Genomic DNA, 22,024 nt, shown 5'->3' on the forward strand with positions numbered 1-22,024 from the left:
TGTTAACAATTCCACATGTTTTGTGTATTTTAGTGCCTATCAACTTATGTCAAATTCAGCCAGGAAATTCTCACTGGGCATTACTGGCATTACTACTAGCTGTTCCCGCTGACTAGAGCTCAAGTAATCCCTGGGCACCACAGAGAGCTCCATAAGCTGAAACATCAAGGATGACAACTAAAGTGCAGGTAGAGAAATAATTGGGCAAAAATAACTAAGCAGGTCTAGATTCCGCTTTTGAGCATACTGAGCAGTCATGGTGGTGCGATCAATGAAATGATTATGGTTCTTCACTGTTGCATCAATGAAATGTTGGTCATTGGAGCTTTTATGGGTAATTCTGAGTCTTAGGATATCTGGGGTCAATGGAACTACTACATAGCCATCATGGTCAATGGCTACTAATGCTGGCTTTGTACTGCCTCTGAATACTACATGCGAGTCCTTTAAAAGAGGCCCTGTGGTTACAGAGTACACATGTTCCATGGGGCCTCTTTTAAAAGACTCACCCTGAATTTGCTGGGGATTGCAGCTGGGAGAGTACTATTGAACCCACGTCCAACAGGGCTCTTCTTAGGTTCTTATGGACTACTCAGCTGAGCGATTACTCAGAGATCTGTTGTGACATGTTAACAAAACACTTCGTGAATAAAATTTATTGCATCCTGCTTTGAACGGCCTGCTGGTTGCAGAGCAGTTTAGTGAAGTGTCAGGCCTCGTATTAGCACAATTGCTTTAATATGTTTTGTTTGCTATGGACACATTCCAGAAGGTATCAGGTTGATGACCTACACACTCTAAAACTTTGTCCATCATGTCTAATTATAGCTTGCCAGAAGAGAATGACCAGCTCTGGTAATAGGCCTCTCTGTGAAGACCCTTGGCTACTCAGTTCTTCCCAACTTCCTGATTCTCCAGCGTCTTTTGTAGCACCCAATTCCTCCAACCTTAGGTCTTGATTTCTGCTTTTCCTCTGTGCCACACTGATCTTCCAAATTCCTTAAACACAGTTGCAAAGTTTTGCAACTGACCTTTGTTTTACAGATGGGAAAAATAAATGGATATTTGGAAGTTGCAATGAAATAAAGTTTCATATTCGACAGTAAGTTGGTTGTCATTCAACTGCATTTCATGTCTGACAGCGTTTGATAGACAACATGCAATGATAATTAGTAGTTGACGGCTTCATGAGATTTTGCATGTTTTGATTTTGACAGGTTTCAGTCAGGAAAATCTGTTAAGGCTAAAAGCATTTTGATTCAAATTGCTGAGGTAAGTGTTTCACATTTAAAAATGAATCTGGATTCTCCATTCAAAATCTGGATAGATATATTGGAAGGTTCATTTTTTTAAATCCTAAAATTAATTTTAATGTTTGGTTCGGACCTAATTTTAACAGTTGATATATTTGAGGAGCTGCCTTTATTTGAGCTGGACTTAGGGTCTACAATCCAGTACTGTTTTCCCTAACTGGCAGTATCCTTTAAAGGGCTGAGCTACTTCAGCTGGAGAAACTAGAGACCTTATACATGTGCACTACCACAAAAATTTGCCTCCTCCCTGCTCTAGTGTATAGTTAGCACAAAAACTATTTGTCTATTTAATTATTATTATTATTATTATTATTATTATTATTATTATTATTAAAGCAAGCTAAGATGTGTGTGTTTAAAGTATTCATACGATATAGGTGACCCAACTCTATGATTCTATTACAGTTCAGGAAAAACAAATTAAGACTACATACTTTGCAATGTTTATGTGCTAATCGTCCATACTAATATTTATGTCCATACTTATAGGATAAAAGCAAAGGCAAAACAAATCAAAATTGACTCCTGACAATAAATTAATGACCAGAGCACTCAATATTTCATGAAACAAACACTGCCAAAAGTTCAATTTCTGAATGGACACTGAATAATTGCCCAGTTTTTCTCATGAATTTAAAACCACTGGAAGAAGGCAGAGTTCTAGGAACCCTACTTCGGTTCCGCAAGTTGATGAATGTGAGTTCTCCTTTCATAGTTTACTTCATTTATCAGTTTTTGAAAGGGGTTCTTAATAGACACAAAAAACAGAAAAATAAAAGCCATACTACTATTATTTAAACATTGTCCTAAAGGTAAACTTTTGAGTAATGTTTTTATGGGGGATGACATGTACTGTTTTCCTATACATTTGCTAAAGGACATGAAATAATCATCCAGAGCCTTATAAAAAGTGGTTAGAAGAAGAAAGCATGGTTCATTTAATATAGATAGGCTTTGTTTAAAAAGGTAAAGGGACCCCTGACCATTAGGTGCAGTTGTGACCAATTCTGGGGTTGCAGCGCTCATCTCGCTTTATTGGCCGAGGGAGCCGGTGTACAGCTTCTAGATCATGTGGCCAGCATGACTAAGGCACTTCTGGCAAACCAGAGCAGCGCACGGAAACGCTGTTTACCTTCCTGCCAGAGCGGTACCTATTTATCTACTTGCACTTTGACATGCTTTCGAACTGCTAGGTTGGCAGGAGCAGGGACCGAGCAACGGGAGCTCACCCCGTCACGGGGATTCGAACCGCCGACCTTCTGATCTGCAAATCCTAGGCTCTGTGGTTTAACCCACAGCACTTTGTTTATTTCCACATAAAAGCTCAATGCACATAACACAGCATTGTGACTGGGGCTTATTTTACCCTAAAATATCTCATTATATGAATTGTTATATGACTCCCAGGGTCAATCATCATCCTGGATCATATCTACTGTAGAAAATTATGTCCCACAAATCATTTTAACTAGGGTTCAGGGAGGGTGACATGCTAATCCATTCCTGCCAGCTGTGTGATACATCTAGAAAAGTTCACTGTGTGGAATTACCTGCCAAGGAGACTCCTGGATATTCTATAACCTGGTTGTTCAACTTGGGAGTCAGGTGCACTAGCAGAAAATGAGGCAAAGGGAAGTGGCAGAACATGGGAATGAGAATAATTCTTTCGGACATAAAATACATGCACATAAGCATGATGAGCTACAGGGAACTGGGGTATGCAGCCAAACTTCACCTCCTGCCTGTCAGCTGTCACCCACCCATTGGAAGAAAGTCAGCTGATTGACAGTGGGCGTGGTTTTTTGGGGTGTGTGCCCTCAAGGGCTAAACTGAGACTCCTGGTGGGCCAGGACTGGCCCGTGGGATGTTGGTTCCCAATCGCCTAAGCCACAGTAGGGGCTCTGGGGTCCAAGAACCCTAAGTCAGGTCTTTCAGAGCCTGCACTCCTGATGAACCAATCACCTCCACATGGACACATAGGCTGATCTACCAATGTATGTGGTAACACATCTTGAGGGAACTTCTAGGCTCCAAGCCATGTCTGCCCTGGTAGAACAAAAACCTTAAATCCTCTCTTTGTTGGAGCCACTTGCTCACTTATAGCACTCCCAGGGGCTGCAACTACCAGCATGCCTTGTTCCACCATACTGCATTGGTTCCTTGGTTTAAGGTCAGACAAAAACACCCAGCAAACTTCATGTTGAGTGAGAATTTGAACTTCTGCCTCCTCAGTCTTAGTCTTGCATCCTAGCTTTTTCTTGTACTGTGACATTTATTCTAACAAAATACAAATTAACCTTTCGTTAACTTTTTCTTACATGGCTACAAACATGAAGTAAAGTCAGTCAGTCAGAAGCCATCAAGTATCAGTTCAGTAGTCCTGTGTGAGTCATCGTATTTAAACTAGCATATCATGAACAGGATTCTAATGAACTTCATTGAAAGAGCAACAGAAGATCAATTAGTTCTGAAATTCCTCAGTTCTTACAGAATGGAACAGAATATTCTGGCACTTCATGACCTGACATTTGTAGTATAAACAGCCATATAACCAAGGCAATGGAATTAAAATGAGACACAATGCCTCACTTTTTTTCTCTTTAGTTAAATGAAACATAATCTCTGGCGAATTCCCCCACACTCCACATACACACACATTTTGGGGCAATTTGTTTCAAAGTCTTCCTGTAACAGCCTCTAATCCCTCTGGACATTTTTAATTTCATGTGTTTCCAAGTTAATGCTTTTAAAATAGAATTGTACATGCCGAGGCACATGGATAATAAGACTTGAATTCACTGCACAATAAAGGCAAAGGGAGTAGTGGTGGAATATTCCTGAGGTGCAAACCACTGTGGTGATTAAAATAGTTTCTTTAACTTGCAAGGATTTCTTATTCACTTTAGCATCCTGCATGCAGCCAATGTATGTGCAGAGATGATGCTGACGTGACAATGAATGGGGAAGCATGTCATGACCCTTTATACAGAAACAGACTTAGAAAAACTCTTATAGATGAGGAGAAGCTTGAAGAAGCCATGCTGGTGGGAGTGAACACACAGAAGGAACTCATGACAAACTCTTCTTGTTACTGGATAGCACTCCTTGCTTATTCCTCCACCAAAGAGGAGAAATAATAATAATATATTTATACACTGCCCATCTGGCTGGGTTTCCCCAGCCACTCTGGGTGGCTTCCAACAAAAGATTAAAAATAAATTAAAACATCAGTCATTAAAAACTTCCCTAAACAGGGCTGCCTTCAGATGTCTTCTAAAAGTCAGATAGTTGTTTATTCCTTTGACATCTGATGAGAGGGCATTCCACAGGGCGGGTGCCACCACCGAAAAGGCCCTCTGCCTGATCCCCTGTAATTTCGCTTCTCGCAGTGAGGGAACCACCAGCAGGCCCTCGGCGCGGGATCTCAATGTCTGGGCAGAACGAAGGGGATGTAGGTGCTCCTTCAGGTATCAATAAAGGACATCTCACCCCCTATTTATGAATTCCCAGGTGTTTCTTCTGGCGTCCTCAGGTGCATCCTCTACAGCCCCCATCCTATCTTCAATCCCAAGTCCAGCTCTTCACACCTCTTGCCACCACAGTGTGTGGTCTGGGCTGATGTTGCTTTGATGGCGAGGTGACCATTTAAAGAGAGCTTGGCTTGAGCTGTGGCTCCCTTTAGCAGTATTTCAGAGCACAGTAGCCCCCAATAATCTCTGAGCTGGAGAAACAATTAAAGCTCTTTTCAGATTTAGCCCTGCACTGTGCTCTCCTGTCCTCTGCCCAAGAACATCATGCCTCACCTATAATTCTGACCACTGAACTGGTGTTTACTCGGATCCTGCTTTCTACTGCAGACGCCTCAATGTGACTCCTTCCCAGGTGAGATTAAACTGAAGGTACTCTCCACTGCAGCAGCAGCTCCTCCATGGGCACTTTAAAATGTCATGCTTTTGTTGAAAGTTGTAGTTTACAGCCACAGAAGAAATCTGGTTGTTTCCTGCATCTTTCCTTTGTGTTTGATTATGTGACTCATTCAACTGGGTGGCAGCAGCCTTCATCCACTTTCTGATTGAGTTTAAGATTTGTACACACGCCAATCTACTCTACAAATATCTGAGAAGGCCAACACTGTTTGAAAGATCCCTCCAACTCCAAGCTGAAATCGGTATGGGGATGAAGCAGAGCCTTCCTAGTTATTGCCCCAATCATTTAGAAGATAACATAGAACCTGATACTTATATTACTAGGCAATATGATAGCTGCTTAAAAAACCCCATTTGCTCATGGTTTGGAGCAGCAGTAGAGTGCAGTGGACCTGTTTAAATATGATGACTCACACAGGACTACTGAACTGATACTTGATGGTTTCTGACTTCCTTGACTTCATGTTTGTAGCAATGTATGAAAAAGTTGGCAAAAGGTTAATTTGTATTTTGTTAGAATAAATGTCACAGAATAAGGAAAAGCTGCTCACCTGACCTCCTTCCAGCTGTGTTGCTGCTGCATACTGGGAAAGAAAGGGGAAGGGGAGGCAGCAGAGAGGTCAGCGCAGTGCAAACACATTGGAAGTAGTGCCTGTGTTACCCTTATGTTATTGCTGCATTGCCTGCCCCCCTCCAGAAGCAATGGAGCTAGAGGGAGGTCAGGTGAGCAAAGCAGACCCAATGTGCTGGTTTAGTTTCCGCAATGCAATGATCTGCTCCAAGCTTAACCCAACCCTCTGGAGCAGATTTTGAGGGTGCACAGTAGGCTGCAAGAGGGACAGAGGGAGGTGATGTCCTGTTGCACAAGCAGAAGTCTGTTTCACTCATGCACAGAGAGCATTGGATCACAACCCAATGGATGCAAGGTCCTGTCCTGCAGATTGCTTGGATTGTATAATTACTTCTCAAGCCCACACTGGCGATGTGCTCAGGTATGAACACAGGCTAAGCTTTCAGTTTGGAATGAAGCAATCTTTAACTGCGTCACCACATGCCCAGCCACTCATCATGAGCAAAATGAATCATGTGGATTTTAAAATATTGTCCATCAAATGGCAACCAGGGAAGTTGGTGTGCAGAATGCTATCTGGCCTCACATTCTCCATCTGAATACAAAACTCAATGCTGCCCTTGAACACCTGCTGTTATTTTGTTAACTCTCTATACTGTAAGAAACATACACCCCAAACTGCCTAACTATAAAAGCAATATACTAAAGATGCTTTACCAGAACAAACGGATAGCTATTGGCACACAGAATATTGACACAGAAAGTGTCGCTGTCAAAGCTGCCTCCTCATTCTTGATATATATGACCAAGAGTGAAAATAAATAGGTTTCACAGAAAGTGAGCTGTCATAACAATCATTCAGGTATGCAGCATGAAAGATGACGCTGTCGCAAGATCACTTTTGCCTCAAAGATGCCGCTGATTTAGACAGGTAAGCAGAAAACCAACCCAAGAATTGTAGGCAAGAGCTGTCACACCTATATGTATACTGATTACATAAATTGCTCCAGGTAAGTAAAAGATTATTCTGCGAGAGTAGTAATGCTTACAGCAACTGCCTCCAGGATTTGTTTGACAGCATCAGCAGCATCTCGTTCACTGTAATATCCTTTTTCCACAATCCTATAAAGAAACAGAAGATTTATTTATTCATAATAAATTTGTATGCTGCCCTTAGCATAAACATACAAACCATACAAAACACATAATAAAAGCAAGAACAAAAATGAAACACACCCATAACCCCTCCCCGCAACTCATTTAAAATGACAAAGATTGCAAATCAGCCCAAGGCCTGGCTGAAGAGGAATGTTTTCACTTGGCATGAAATTTCACTTCAGACTCAACGGTTACAAGGAAAGCACAGTTCTAGGTAAATGTGCTATTAAAAATTAATCACACAGTAATCAGAGCAGACACATCTTATAGTCTAGGAAGTCTCCTGCAGAATAAAAAAAGCCACTTGCTCATGGCTAAAAATAGATTTACCAAGTACCGGTATACAGCAACTCTGATTCTCAGCTAATAACAAAAAGATTGTTTTTCAAGACATCAGCTTAGGTGCTATGGGAATGAAATGAATTTGTGCTAATAAATGCAGTATCCTTAAAAGGCTACCGTAAAAAAAAAAAAGAATGTTCATACTTATGAACTCCAGAATTAAAGGGCAGATACACAAACTCCATACTCTTAGTCAGGAATAAGCCCTTCTGAGTCCAATGCTATTTATTTCTGACAGCTTAAAGGACTAAAGTCAGGGCTTGCAAGCTTAACCAAGCTATAATGAAATAAAAGTGATATATAGGAAAAGGCAGGAATAGGTAAGGCCATAATATGCCTTCTATTTTGTGTATATATACACTAGTTTCATTCATTCTGTGATACAGCTTTCAGGTCTAAGTGCTGTTCCGTAGTGCCTTATTTTTACAGAATGGGAATCTCAGTGTTGCCATTGATAACTACTGAAAAGCTGGGCCACACAGTTGGCTTCCCAAACAAGGAAACCATGAACCAGGCTCTATGGATATAGCTGAAATTATTCCCATGGTTGTGTTGGCTGGACATGCATATGGCTGAGAGATTGGCCATACTCCTGGCATGTAGGTAGTAACAGTGATTTTATGATTTAGCCTTAAGTAAACCATCTAGCCCTAGGGCAGGTGAGGCAACTGCATCCTAAGGCTAACAAAGCATCAGGGTTTCCTAGAGGTTGTACAGGGTGCTACTTGCATTCATAACTTTTTAGGAGCTTGATTGCACTGCAACTGCTAAAAGCTGCAGCATAGGGCCAATATTCACATTGTCATAGCTCCATTGCACAGAAGATCATTTTAGAGCAGGGATAGGCAACCTAAGGCCCAGGGGCCGGATGCGGCCCAATCGCCTTCTCAATCCGGCCCGCAAACAGTCGGGGAATCAGTGTGTTTTTACATGAGTAGAATGTGTGCTTTTATTTAAAATGCATCTCTGGGTTATTTGTGGGACATAGGAATTTGTTCATTATTATTTTTCAAAATATAGTCCGGCCCACCAAATGGTCTGAGGGACGGTGGACCAGCCCACAGCTGAAAAAGGTTGCTGACCCCTGTTTTAGAGGAATAATCCTCATACATTTTACTCTGTGGCAGTTGCAGTGAAATCAATGGATCTACTCCAGAATAAATGATTTGAAGACTGCAGAAATAATCTGTTGTCTCCTGTACAGAAGCAGCATTTTGTTTTCAGGCTGTTCACTGACTGAAGGCTCCGTGAACTAAAATGTGATCACAGCACAGCTCCTTAGAAAAGAAGATTGCTTCCATGCTATAGTAATAACCACAGTACAATGAAAATAATACAGCAAAATAACCTTGAACAATCAATTATTGCAAAGTGCTTCTGAGTTGGAAATAGAAAGAAAGAAAGTTGGTATATTTTGAGGCACTGAGGCATTCGACAGCCAACCTTTCCCACAGACTCACTTTTATTACTCTATTGATCCGAGAGAGAGAGAAAAAGATTAATCTAGCTCAGCTCAGGGGGAGAAATTACCACAGAAACATTGTTTTGTACAGGGTTCCCAGCTTTAAATTTAAGAAATATTAGCCACCTGAGTCCATGGGGAGAATCAGAGGAGGCCAGAAATGGCGCTTGGCAGGTCAAGGGTATGAGGTAAAATATCATTGCCTGGGCTTTCTCTGATATTTACTGGGTTTTTAAAGATATTGATTCTAGTTACTTCCCAGAACATTGTTTTACTAACAATAATGGATAGTTTGGCAATGCTGCTTCAGGAGTTCATTAGACAACTGAGACACATGTGAGTATATGGGACACAGAAAAAGTATACTATCTTGTCAGAGGCTACACACACCACACAAAAGAACACGTCTAGATCATTTATCAGTGCTCTCACCTTCAATTGTCAGCTCATGCTTTTCAAAGTGCTAAATTATCTGATTTATTGATGTCAAAAAATATCTCAACAATGCAAAAGTTTATGCTATTACTCATCCCCTACTCCTCAGTTTTAAAGAACTAAGAAGGCAAATATAACTTCTTTGTATGTTCAGCAAGGGTTCTACCTCTTCTTCCATTGAGACATGCCCAATGCAACCCCCGCCCAAAACCCCAAAACTTATTTCTTTCTGCTCATATGAGGACCTGATAATTATCACTTTGCCTTTTAACCGCCCACACTCAGAATAATTTTTCATGGGGAAGCAGACAATTCAGTGGGTTGCATCCAGTGGTGGTTTTGCCTCACACAAGTCAGGGCATTTGATTTTTGCCAATCTGCCATGCCCACTTAAGTCCCCCAATCACCCTGGAAACTGGTTCTGAGAACTAGTGGGACACCCCCACAAAAAAATAAACACATAATGGGATATGGCTCAGAGAGCTGCAATAGGTAAAAGGGAAAGCACGATGTCACAACATGCATGAAACATTTCCACTAAGGCAAAATCACATTTGGATTCAATGCAGCATTTTAGATTGCTAAATGACTGGTCCAAAATCACTTAGGACTCAGCTACATTAGTAAAGAAAAACCATTTTATATGCGTTATAACACTATGACACCAGATGGCACTGTGGAGTCCCATCTTCGTCAACGTGATTTTCCTTTATAAAGCTTACAACGCGTTTAACTGAAACGCTTCTTTGATGTGTCTAGATCCAGCCTGGGTTATATGAACTTAAAAAAACCCAAAAACTTGATTTCCCAGGGACAGAAATCAAACATTACATTTCTGGATCAAATTTTAATAATAAAATAAATTGTGGTTTGGAGCTGACAGCTATGCGAATCACCACGGAACACACTGAATGACAGCTTTTGCTTTCTTTAAACTTTTGCAGCTTCCATAGTATTTCAAAATTCCATAGAGGCATCATCTAGAGCTGTGGAGTTTGTTGTCATCAATACGCCTAGGACACTAAATTTATATTTAATTAACATCCAGAACAGCTATCTCAGCTAGGAACCAATGTCTGGAAGCAATGGATGTGGTAAGAAGCAAGGAAAAAAGAAAACCCCAGGTGTTTAATCCAGAGAAGATGGAGGTGATACTGGTGGATAACTTCAAGGATCTTAACAAAATGAAAAAAAATTCCTTCCAGTAGCACCTTAAAGACCAACTAAGTTAGTTCTAGGTATGAGCTTTCGTGTGCTTGCACACTTCTTCAGATACACACGAAGTGTGCATGCACACGAAAGCTCATACCTAGAACTAACTTAGTTGGTCTTTAAGGTGCTACTGGAAGGAATTTTTTTCATTTTGTTTTGACTATGGCAGACCAACACGGCTACCTATCTATTCAAGGATCTTGAAGGACTTGTTAGGAGAGATGGTAAAAAAAGGTAAAGGTAAAGGACCCCTGGAAAGTTAAGTCCAGTCAAAGGTGACTACGGCATTGCAACGCTCATCTTGCTTTCAGGCTGAGGGAGCCGCCATTTGTTCATAGACAGCTTTCCGGGTCATGTGGCCAGCATGACTAAACTGCTTCGGCGCAATGGAACAAGTGCCACAGCGTACAGAAATGCCATTTACCTTCCCACCACAGTGGTACCTATTTATCTACTCACACTGGTGTGCTTTCAAAACTGCTAGGTTGGCAGGAGCTGCGACAGAGTAACGGGAGCTCACCCCGTCGCAGGGATTCGAACTGTTGACCTTCTGATCGGCAAGCCCAAGAGGCTCAGTGGTTTAGACCACAGTGCCACCCACCGTTCCTAGGAGAGATAGTATCCCATATCAGAAACACTGGGGGATGGGGAAACACAAACTCTTGAGAGTCTCATGGACTACAAGAAGATCAAACCTATCCATTCTTAAGGAAATCAGCCATGAGTGCTCACTGGAAGGACAGATCCTGAAGCTGAGGCTCCAATACTTTGGCCACTTCATGAGAAGAGAAGACTTCCTGGAAAAGACCCTGATGTTGGGAAAGCAGAAGGAGACAACAGAGGATGAGATGGTTGGATAGTGTTCTCGAAGCTACCAACTTGAGTTTCACCAAACTGCAGGAGGCAGTGGAAGACAGAAGTGCCTGGCGTGCTCTGGTCTATGGGGTCATGAAGAGTCGGACACGACTAAATGACTAAACAACAAATGTGAAGAATTTGGCACTTCACTGAATAAATATTTCTTCTACTCTCCTATTTTAAATCACTTATATTGTTTCATTTTTCTAACATTGTATAATGGCTAGATGATTGTCTAAAGCAGAGACGGATAAACAGATTAAACTTGCTACAAAGCAATGCTTTAAAATTACAGGTATCATGGGATTTTTTTTCTTTTGCAGAATGAAACTGTTGAAAAGTTTGTAAAATATTTAAAACAAAATGGGATCTCTTTATTCCGCTAAGAAATCTGACAGCATATGGAAGGCTTTCCCCAGTGCCTGCCATCAGCATCGATGCAGTTCCAGTTTCTTGTTGCCAAGGTATCTGTGATGGGATAGTGAGCTGCTTGTGCGTAAAAGCTTGATCCCTCCGGGGTTTGGCTGGTCATCCAAACCGATGCACTAACGGAGCCCCCAAAACATGACTCCGTCAGTCGCTGGTAGAATCTGACAGTGGGCGTCTACGGAATTTACGCCAACATAAAAGCTCTTTGACAGACATGCGCTTTCGAGACTCTCTGCGTGACAGTTTCCGGCGAAGGGTGGGCGTTCCCAACGGGGGTCCCGTTACCTCTCCACTACTCTCACTGGAAGCATCCCAGAGCCTCCCCTCCGCTGTGACTCCTGCACTCCCCCTGCTGGTTCCCTCTTCTACTGCAGATTCTCTCCTATTCTCCTGTAGCCTGTCCACCACCTGTCTCTCCGATGGCAGTTCCCTGACATCCACCTCCCCCCCAGGGCCCCCTTCACCCCCTCCCGCCTCCTCTCCCACTGGCGGTGAGGGCGGAAAGCCCCTGAAGGAACTCTCCTCGTCGTCCGAGGATTCTAACACTTCCAGCCACGGCGTACCGTCTCTCTCCCCGTCTTCCTCTTCTTCGTCGGAGTCGGCTTCTTCACCCACCCCTGACTCTGGGAACCCTTCAAACTCTCCTTCCTCATCGGTGGTCCCAAAGTGTTCCCTTCTAAATCGAGCCACGGGTTGCGGTTTTCTTGGGAAACGCTGATGAAATGTTTCTATTAAAACCTCGTCATTGACTACCTCTGCTGGTACCCAAGTGTTTTCCGACTCTGCTTCCCCCTCCCATTCTACCAGATATTCCACCTGATTCCCCTTCCACCTGGAATCAATGATTCCTGCCACGTTCATGTCGCGCTCTCTCTCTTCTATCACGGGCGTTTGGGTGGCCTCTCTCTCACACTCCCCCCACTCGCGTCCCTCTCGGTACGGCGACAGTAATGACCTGTGAAATACTGGGTGTAATTTCATGTGACTGGGCAGCCTGAGTTTGAATGCCACTGGGTTGACCTGCTGTATGACCTCAAAGGGTCCCAATCTTTTGGGCCTCAATTTCTTACTCCCGCCCTTGAACGGTAGCCCTTGGGTGGACAACCACACCCGGTCCCCCACCCTTATAGTTTCACCTTCCCTCCTATTTCTGTCTGCTTGCTTCTTATATTCTTCCTTGGCTTTCTCTAAGTTAAGTTGAAGCTGACGGTGGATCGCCTCCATCTCTTCAAAAAAATATTCCGCCGCCGGCACGCTCCACCTCTCCCCTCCCTCTCCTGGGAATGCCCGGGGGTGACACCCATAATTTGCCAGGAAGGGACTCATCCCTGTGGACACGTTCTCCGCGTTGTTGTAGGCAAATTCTGCTAGAGGTAACTTATCCACCCAATCATTTTCTCTGTCTTTTACATAACACCTCAGGTATTGTTGTAAAACCCCATTTGCCCTTTCCGCTTGCCCATTGGTTTCTGGGTGCCGGGCAGTTGAGAAATTGAGTTCTACGTGCAGTAAGCTCATAAGTTTCCTCCAGAACCTGGAAGTAAATTGTTTCCCTCTGTCGCTGACCACCCTCAAGGGGGCGCCATGCAACTTGAAAATATGTTCTACAAACAACTTGGCGGTTTCCTCCGCTGTGACTGCATGTGAACAAGCTATAAAATGACACATCTTGGTTAATTGATCTACCACCACCATGACAGCTGTTTTGCCTTTGGATTTTGGCAGGTCCGTCATAAAATCTATGGATACTGCCTCCCATGGCCTTTCGGGCGTGGGTAAGGGTTGTAATAGCCCCGCTGGCGCCACCCTCTCTCCTTTCGCTCGCTGGCACCTGTCGCAACCCCTGACATATTCCCGTACGTCCTCCCTCACCTTGGGCCACCAAAACTCCCTGGTAACCAACCACATGGTTTTGTGCTGTCCAAAATGTCCCGCTGTGGGGCTGTCATGCAACTGCTTGAGTACTCTGCCCCTCAGTTCCCCGTCGGGTATGTACAGTGCCCCTTTGTAATACAACGCCCCGTTCTTTTCTTCGAACCCCCCTGTGTTCTCCTCTGTCCTCCGGAGCTCTCTGAGTTTCTCTTGGGCGTATTCATCGTTCTCCGTACCCTCTATCAGTTCCCTCTCCCCCACCAATGCCGCCCCACACACCCAGCGGTCTTCAGGGATTACATGCCTTGCCTCAGGTGCTCCCTCCCCCTCTAAGTACTCAGGTTTCCTGGAAAGAGCGTCCGCCCTCACGTTCTCGGAGCCGGGCACGTAACGAATCTCAAAGTGGAATTTGGAGAACTCCTGGGCCCATCTCACTTGTCTCTGGTTCAGCACTCGGGCTGTTCTCCAGTATTCCAGATTTTTGTGGTCAGTTCGGACTTGAACCTTGTGCTGCGCCCCAATCAGCAAGTGCCGCCATTTCCGGAATGCTTCATGAATGGCGAGCAGTTCTCGGTCGTACACTGTGTAGTTCCTCTCTGATTTGTTCAACTTCCGCGAGAAGAATGCACACGGTCTCCATTCAGACGTATCTTTTCCCGGCTGGAGAAGAACGGCCCCCACCGCTCGGTCTGATGCGTCAGTCTCCACTCTCATTGGTTGTTGTAGATCCACGTGCAAGAGTTGCTCTTCCGACGCAAACGCCTGCTTTAAGCGTTCGAACGCTTGTTGCGCTTCTCCCGTCCAAACAAATTTCTTTTTGCTACTAAGACAATCCGTGATGGGCGCTGTTAAATGGGCAAAGTTTTTGATGAACTTCCTATAGAAGTTTCCGAAGCCCAGGAACCTTTGCACGTCCTTCTTGGTCTTTGGTGTTTTCCATTCCAGTACCGCTTGAACCTTGCTGGGATCCATGGCCAATCCCTTGTCAGACAACCGGTACCCCAGGAATTCCACCTCCTTGGTATGAAACTGACACTTCTCCAGTTTCACCCACAGCCGGTTTTCTCGCAGCTTGCTCAGTACCTCTCTTACATCTCGCACATGCTGCTCCTCATTGTCTGAGTACACCAGAACGTCATCTAAGAACGCTACGCAGTTCTTGTAGAGCAGTGGCCCCAGGACATGATTCATGAATGATTGAAAACAGGCGGAGCCCCCTTGTAATCCGAAAGGCATAACGGTGTACTCAAAGGCCCCCAAGGGGGTGAACATAGTGGTCTTCCACTCATCCCCCTTTCTCACACGTATCAAGTTATATGCCCCCCTAAGGTCCAGCTTGGTAAAAATTTTCCCTTTTCTCACCCGTGTTAGAATGTCATCAATTCTGGGCATAGGGAAAGTCACTGGTTCTGACACTGCATTTAGGGCCCTGAAATCACATACAAGCCTGGGCTTGCCCGTGTTTTTTTTGTCCACAAAGAACACTGGGCTGCCCCCCACCGCTCGTGACTCTCTGATGAAACCTCGCTTGAGATTCTTGTCAATGAACTCCCTTAACTCCTGCATCTCACTGTCTGACATTGCATACAGCTTGCCCACTGGCAATTGTGCTCCTGGGAGTAAGGTAATTTGACAATCAAAGGGTCTGTGCGGGGGCAGTTTATCTGCTTCTTTTTCGCTGAATACGTCAAGCAAGTCAGCGTATTGTGGTGGCACCCTCCCTTTGTCCATCACTTCCATCCCTGCTAGAGTGCCCCTGGCCCCTGCCTGAGCCTCTCCCTCCTTGCAGTGTTCTAGGCAATGTGCTGATCCAAAGGAAACCACTCTCTGATGCCAGCCTACTAGCGGATCGTGTAGCGCCAGCCAGCTCATACCCAAGATAATAGGAGCTCCTCCCAAGGTGGCTACGTTAAACGCTATCAGTTCGGTGTGTCGTGCCACCCTCATTATCATTGGTACAGTCTGTTGGCTCACTTCTCCTCCCAACAGCTCCCTCCCATCAATCGTGGTAACCTGCAAAGGCTTACTCAATGGGATAGTCTGTATTTGGTGTGCAGCTGCAAACTCTTTGCTCATGAAATTACATGAGCTACCTGAATCCAATAGCGCCTTTATCTTCAGTGGGTGTCCGTTTGCCAGTTCCAGCAACACCTCTATCACAAGCGCTGGTCTTGGAGGTTCCGGCGTGGGCACATTCATTACTCCCTGGCCTGGCTGCTGTGCCCTGATGTTGGCAACCAGGCGTTGGCTTTTACTGGCTCCGTGATTTCTTCTTCCTCCTTCCCCCCAACAGTTCCCGCCATCCCTTGCCATTCCTTCCTTTGCGGACAGACTCTGGCAAAGTGACCTGGCTGTTGGCAGAGATAGCATCTCTTGCCGCTCTTTCCCTCCTTCTTCCGCCCTTCACTGGTGTTTGAAACTGCGCGCGCGCGCGCTGTTCCAAGTTCCATCGGCTCTGCTGGCGGGAAAGGCTGCTCCAGAATCTCTGGAATGCGGAAGTCCTTCCAACGTTCCCCCTTTCCTTCCCGCTTTTCCATAGCTCTAGCTTCCTGGCGTGCTCCAATGGACAGCGCTGATTTAGTCAGCTGATCCATAGACTCCGCCCTAGGCGCCCGGGAAAGTTCATCTTTCACTGCCGGAGAGAGACCTTCTTCAAACAGCATTTGAATAGGTTCACTAGCAAGGTCCCACCCAAGTCTATGAATCAGCATGGTGAACTCAGTCCAGTACTCACGTACAGATCGGCTCCCCTGTTTACACGCCATTAACTGCCTGCGCACCACTCCCTGCTCGATCTCGCTGGAAAACATCAAGTCCATGGCGCGGAAAAACTTCATTGTGTCCTTTAAGATTTCATTATTGGCTGCCATCAGGGGCCGAACCCAGTCCCTCGCCCCTCCCTCTAGATGGCCAATCACGTACGCCACTCTAGAGTTCTCGTCGGGGAAGTCATCAAACAGTAGATTGAGAGCATATTGCATCTCTGTCCTAAAGGCTTGATAGTTCCGGGGATCCCCCCCAAATTTCTGCACCAGTCCAGGCACCCGTCTGGCAAGTGGGGTGGTCTTCCCCTTATCTGCATCTTGAGCCCTCCTCTCCTCGAGCCTCGCCGTTTGCAGTGCCAGCTGGACCTCCAACGCCCTGTACCTTTGTTCCAGGCTTGGATCTGCGCCAGCTCCCGCTCCTGCTCCTCCGGTTCCGGATGGTTCGCTCATGATGCCTTCTGCTTGCACAAGCTGCTTTCAAAGACTGTCAGATTGCTGTGATGGGATAGTGAGCTGCTTGTGCGTAAAAGCTTGATCCCTCTGGGGTTTGGCTGGTCATCCAAACCGATGCACTAACGGAGCCCCCAAAACATGACTCCGTCAGTCGCTGGTAGAATCTGACAGTGGGCGTCTACGGAATTTACGCCAACATAAAAGCTCTTTGACAGACATGCGCTTTCGAGACTCTCTGCGTGACAGTTTCCGGCGAAGGGTGGGCGTTCCCAACGGGGGTCCCGTTACCTCTCCACTACTCTCACTGGAAGCATCCCAGAGCCTCCCCTCCGCTGTGACTCCTGCACTCCCCCTGCTGGTTCCCTCTTCTACTGCAGATTCTCTCCTATTCTCCTGTAGCCTGTCCACCACCTGTCTCTCCGATGGCAGTTCCCTGACAGTATCTTTAGATAGTTACAAAGTGATGTGTCTTTGAAAATGAATCCAGTGCGCTAGTTTTGCACTTACTTCAGAATTTTTAGCAAATGTCAGCTAGCTAGCCTTGTAAGAGATCATATTCTGACTTGTCTAGCTGTCATAAAGGAACTGTGCTTGGCAATGGTGCTTTCTCCAGCTTCTGACCCTGCCTACACAGCGTGACGCTGTCTCAGGATCCGGCCATATAGCACAGACGAACATGAAATTATGTTGCAGTTATATAACCCCAAAGGCCTGGAAACAGTGTTATGTTTTCTGTATACCTCACGGTTATCATGTGCATAGCAGTTTACAGCAGGGATGGCGAACCTCTGTCAGCCCTAGATTGGCATTGCTTACCAGACACAACCACCACCACCCCAGCCCTTCAGGCTGAAATGTCTGCAAAAATGCACTCAGGCTTTGTCTCTGGACTTCACTGATTGCCCTTTCTGCCTTATTCAGCATGTTTTCCTGCTCAATATTCTTGATTAGAAACTGTTCAGTGCGGGCCTTGAAAACAGATCTTTTTATTTCATTCTTAATCCAGTTTATGGCTCCACACTTAAGAAACAGCCTGTCATTCCTCTGCACCCTTCGCAACTCCTTCCTGCACCAGTTTATTAATTTATTTGGGGTGGGGGGTGGGGAGTCAGCTACAGACTAAGCCAAGATAACTCCATTCCAGGACCATTCAGAAGGAGGGTGTTTAAGGCAGGGTGGTCCAAAATCATGCACTCTTCTTCTTCGCAGGCTGTGTTTATTTACAGACTTTGCAAGAGACTCAACTGGTTTTGAACATTCTGAAATCATCATCATCTTCTTCTTCTTCTTCTTCTTCTTCTTCTTCTTCTTCTTCTTCTTCCTCCTCCTCCTCCTCCTCCTCCTCCTCCTCCTCCCCTGCCTTTTATCCTGACAGGAACTCAACGCGTGCTTTCGTTAACAATGCAGACAAGCAGTGGAATGTCTGAGTTAGACAATTCTTCACCAGTTGACCGATGTCTGCCTTGAGGTTGGTGGTTGACATTCGCAGGCAATTCTCAAATGAATGATCTACTAGGTTGTTTTGAGTTTGGGACTTTATGAAGTTCATGTTTGAAAATGATTGTTCACAGTTCACCCACCCACCCACCCACCCACTCTGGCACCAAAGTTCCCTTCTCTCCCCCACCAATTGGTGCACCCCAAAGCTCAAACTTCTCTGCATTGCAAAAAAAGAAAGAAAGCAAAGTCTCTCTCTCTCTCTCTCTCTCTCTCTCTCTCTCTCTCTCACACACACACACACACACACACACCATGCTTCTTCTCTGCACCAGGTGGTCTCCTCTTCCTCTCCCCCCCCCCAGCTCTGGCAGCCTGTGAGATGTAGCCACACTCCAAGTGGGCCATAGAGCGCAGCCTGTTGGCTGCACAGAAAGCCTCTCCTCCTCACAGAGGAGGCAGGGGGCGTTTCGGCTCCTGCCCAGCTGCTCCAGCTGCCACACCATGCCCCCAGGTGGCCAGCCAATCGGGTGAAGACTTGGGGGCAGGGTTTAGCCACTCAAATGCAGCGGCAGCACTTTCTGGCCATTGTGCTGCTGGTTCTCGCCTACCTTGTAGCAAATCGTTACAACTTTAGGTATTGGCAGTTAGGCATTGGAATATGGTTGTGTATTGGAGGGTAGGGTTTGGCCATCGCCTACCCCTCCATTTTATGGGTATTCCGGTAAAGGAATCCGGCGGTCGTGAATCCTGTCCAATGCCCTTGCTTGTGGCTAGGGCCATGGCACGACCCCCAGTGACATCAGGGGGAGATTTCAGTTGTATTTGCATCAACAGGCTCGTCCCACTGGTGGTTAACCCTTGATAGACTCACCCTTCCCTGAGGGGGTGGAGTCACGCTCTGTTGTTTTATCCAATGCTAAGCCAATACCTCTCACATGCTGTAATCAATAAAGTTGCGGCCTTTTTTAGCCCATTAACCTAATATACTGTGTCCATGTGTCTTTCTTATCCTCAAGCGGGTGGCGGGTCCTTGAATCACAACTCCTGCAGCAGCAGAAGAGGAGGAGGAGGAACAGCAGCAGTAGCCTGCCTTTGGCTGCAGCAACCGTCTTCACCAGCCTGATTGTGCTGCCTTGGGTGAGGTACAACGTGAGGAGCTGGAGGGCCACAAATAACAGCTGCAAGGGCCACATGTGGCCCACGGGATGCGTGTCAGACCACCCTGGCCCAGGTGAAAGCCATATGAAAGAATCCATGTAATGTGCTCTCTACAGCCAGTCACCCATAGGAACCTGCATTAGGAAATTCTCAAAGTTCACAGATATAAGCAAATAAGAAAAACAGGGCCTCCTTGGTTAAATAATGTTTAGCACAGAAAAATGGCCCTAATTACTATCTATCTTACCTCTAGGATCACGCAGCACTGCCGTCAGAAGGGAAAACGCAAGAATGGGAAAGTGTTCAAAGTGGTCTGATTTTTACAACTCATTATGATGATACAAATCTTGATGATTGGTTATTTTATCCTCCGCTTCCTGATCCTATTAAATGCCCATCTGTTTCTTGTATACTTTTGCCTCACCTGCAGATCTGACCACATGCATTCGCTGGCAATTTGCCCACATTCGCCTTCTGAAACTCTCACTGTTCATTACTCTCTTCTGCTCTGTTGACCTTCTATAAATAATAAACCTGTTTGACATACTGATGTGACCAGCATGTTCATGATACACACTGTTTGCTTTTGTATTGGAGCATATGAGGTATGAAACTTCTTCTCTGGGATCCATATTTGTGGTATAAAATGTTGTCTTTGAAAGGCTGCCTGGGTGAGAATATCTGTGTGTGTGTGTGTGTGTGTGTGTGTGTGTGTGTGTGTGTGTATGGCATTTTTATCTCAGCTTTTATCCAAGGAACTCAAGGCAGCACACATGGTTCCTCACACCCTATTCTATACCCAACTCTATGAGATAGGTTAGGCTGAGAGAGAATGACTGTCCCCAGGTCACTCAGCATCCTGGCAGAGTTGGGATTTCAATCCAGGTCTCAGAGATGCTTAGGAAACAGGAATAAGCAACCCTTCCTGTTTCCTCTGTAAGACCTTTTAACAACGGCACCACACCAAAGAGAGAATGGGTCATTTTGCAAACTTAGAAGGAGGCTTTGCTTTTGCTCCCCAGGGTAATACTGGAGCATTCGGAGAACACAAATGCTGCTGAATGAGTGTTTTTGTGTTGCTGAGTCTGTCCAGTGGTTGTGGGGGGTGGTAGATGCATGTGCACAGTTCTGCTGGGTGTATGTCTGCCTGCGTATATCTGTGCATGCAGGAGCGTGGGGTGGCTGCACTTATTTTTGGCAACATATGGCACTGGCATGCAGCCCCTGATAGCTCAGCTGGTAGAGCATGAGACTCTAAATCTCAGGGTCGTGGGTTCAAGCCCTACTTTGGGCAAAAGATTGCTACATTGCAGGGGGTTGGACTAGATGACCCTCGTAGTCTCTTTCAACTTTATGATTCTATTATTTCTATGACTGGCCAATGGCGAATGCAGCCCTCAGGCCCTCTGCCCTGCAAGGCTAGTCACTCCTGATAAATATTGGTACATAAAATTTGGTTTAGTGTGAGTGCCTTAACTATAGTTTAACTTTTAAAGCCATGATTTGTTGTTGGCTCAGTGACCTTAACTATGGCCAAGTGTTATGTGTAAACATGAGCACCTCCCTAACTACAATGGTATCTTAGGTTAAGAACTTAATTTGTTCTGGAGGTCCGTTCTTAACCTGAAACTGTTCTTAACCTGAGGTACCACTTTAGCTAATGGGGCCTCCCGCTGCCGCTGCCGCTGCCGCCGCCGCCACGTGATTTCTGTTCTCAGAGCCAGTGTGGTGTACTAGTTAAGAGTGGTAGACTCGTAATCTGGTGAACCGGGTTCGCATCTCCGCTCCTCCACATGCAGCTGCTGGGTGACCTTGGGCTACTCACACTTCTTTGAAGTCTCTCAGCCCCACTCACCTCACAGAGTGTTTGTTGTGGGGGATGAAGGGAAAGGAGAATGTTAGCCGCTTTGAGACTCCTTCGGGTAGTGATAAAGCGGGATATCAAATCCAAACTCTTCTTCTTCTCCTCCTGAAGCAAAGTTCTTAACCTGAGGTACTATTTCTGGGTTAACGGAGTCTATAACCTGAAGCGTCTGTAACCTGAGGTACCACTGTATATAGTTTAAGGGACCCTTGTAATGTCACCCTTCCCAAATTGTCCACCAAGAAACAGAGACACCAAACAAGAGTAGCTGAAAAATGAATCCACTTTTAGTGCTCAGTTCCTCTCACTGGCACTTTTCTTGTAGTTGACACTGCTGCCAACTTTGCCTGGTAACAGAATCCTTTCCCCTTCTATTCAAAGTTGCAGCTCAAGCTGGATTTGAAAACTTAAAGGAAACACTGATGAATTTTTGCTTTGCAAATGTTTCCACTGTTGGGCGCTGGAGTGGTTTTGGTTAGTGAGTGGAATGATTTCTGGGAATGTGTCTCCTTTCAATTTGGGCAGCTTTTGAAGGAAAAACTCATTATGCATGAGTTCGAAATGAGGTTCTGTTCCTGACAATCATTGCAATTAACATATGAAACTACTTAAGTGTGCATTAGTCAAATCAGTCTTTCAATACCCACCTAGCAGAAGAAGAGCGCAGAGAGGGGTCCAATGTAAGGAATGCTTACTTAAACCAATTGCCGGTTGGGGAAAGAAAAATAAAAGGCATGGTTGCAGAGGAAAGGAGTGCACTTTAAGA

The 22,024-nt window shown here is 45.3% G+C and overlaps 1 protein-coding gene across 2 annotated transcripts in view; it reads right to left on the reverse strand.

The window, feature by feature from the left end:
- CAMK4 (calcium/calmodulin dependent protein kinase IV) overlaps positions 1 to 22,024 on the reverse strand; it is a 90,111-nt gene that overhangs the window by 18,607 nt on the left and 49,480 nt on the right. For both annotated transcript variants that reach the window (XM_081880532.1, XM_081880531.1), the window contains one exon: positions 6,860 to 6,932. In XM_081880532.1, the coding sequence (XP_081736658.1) occupies positions 6,860 to 6,932 (73 nt within the window). The remainder of the gene's footprint in view (positions 1 to 6,859; positions 6,933 to 22,024) is intronic.

This window comes from Podarcis erhardii, assembly GCF_964252035.2.
Source record: "Podarcis erhardii genome assembly, chromosome: 11".
Lineage (NCBI taxonomy): Eukaryota > Metazoa > Chordata > Lepidosauria > Squamata > Lacertidae > Podarcis > Podarcis erhardii.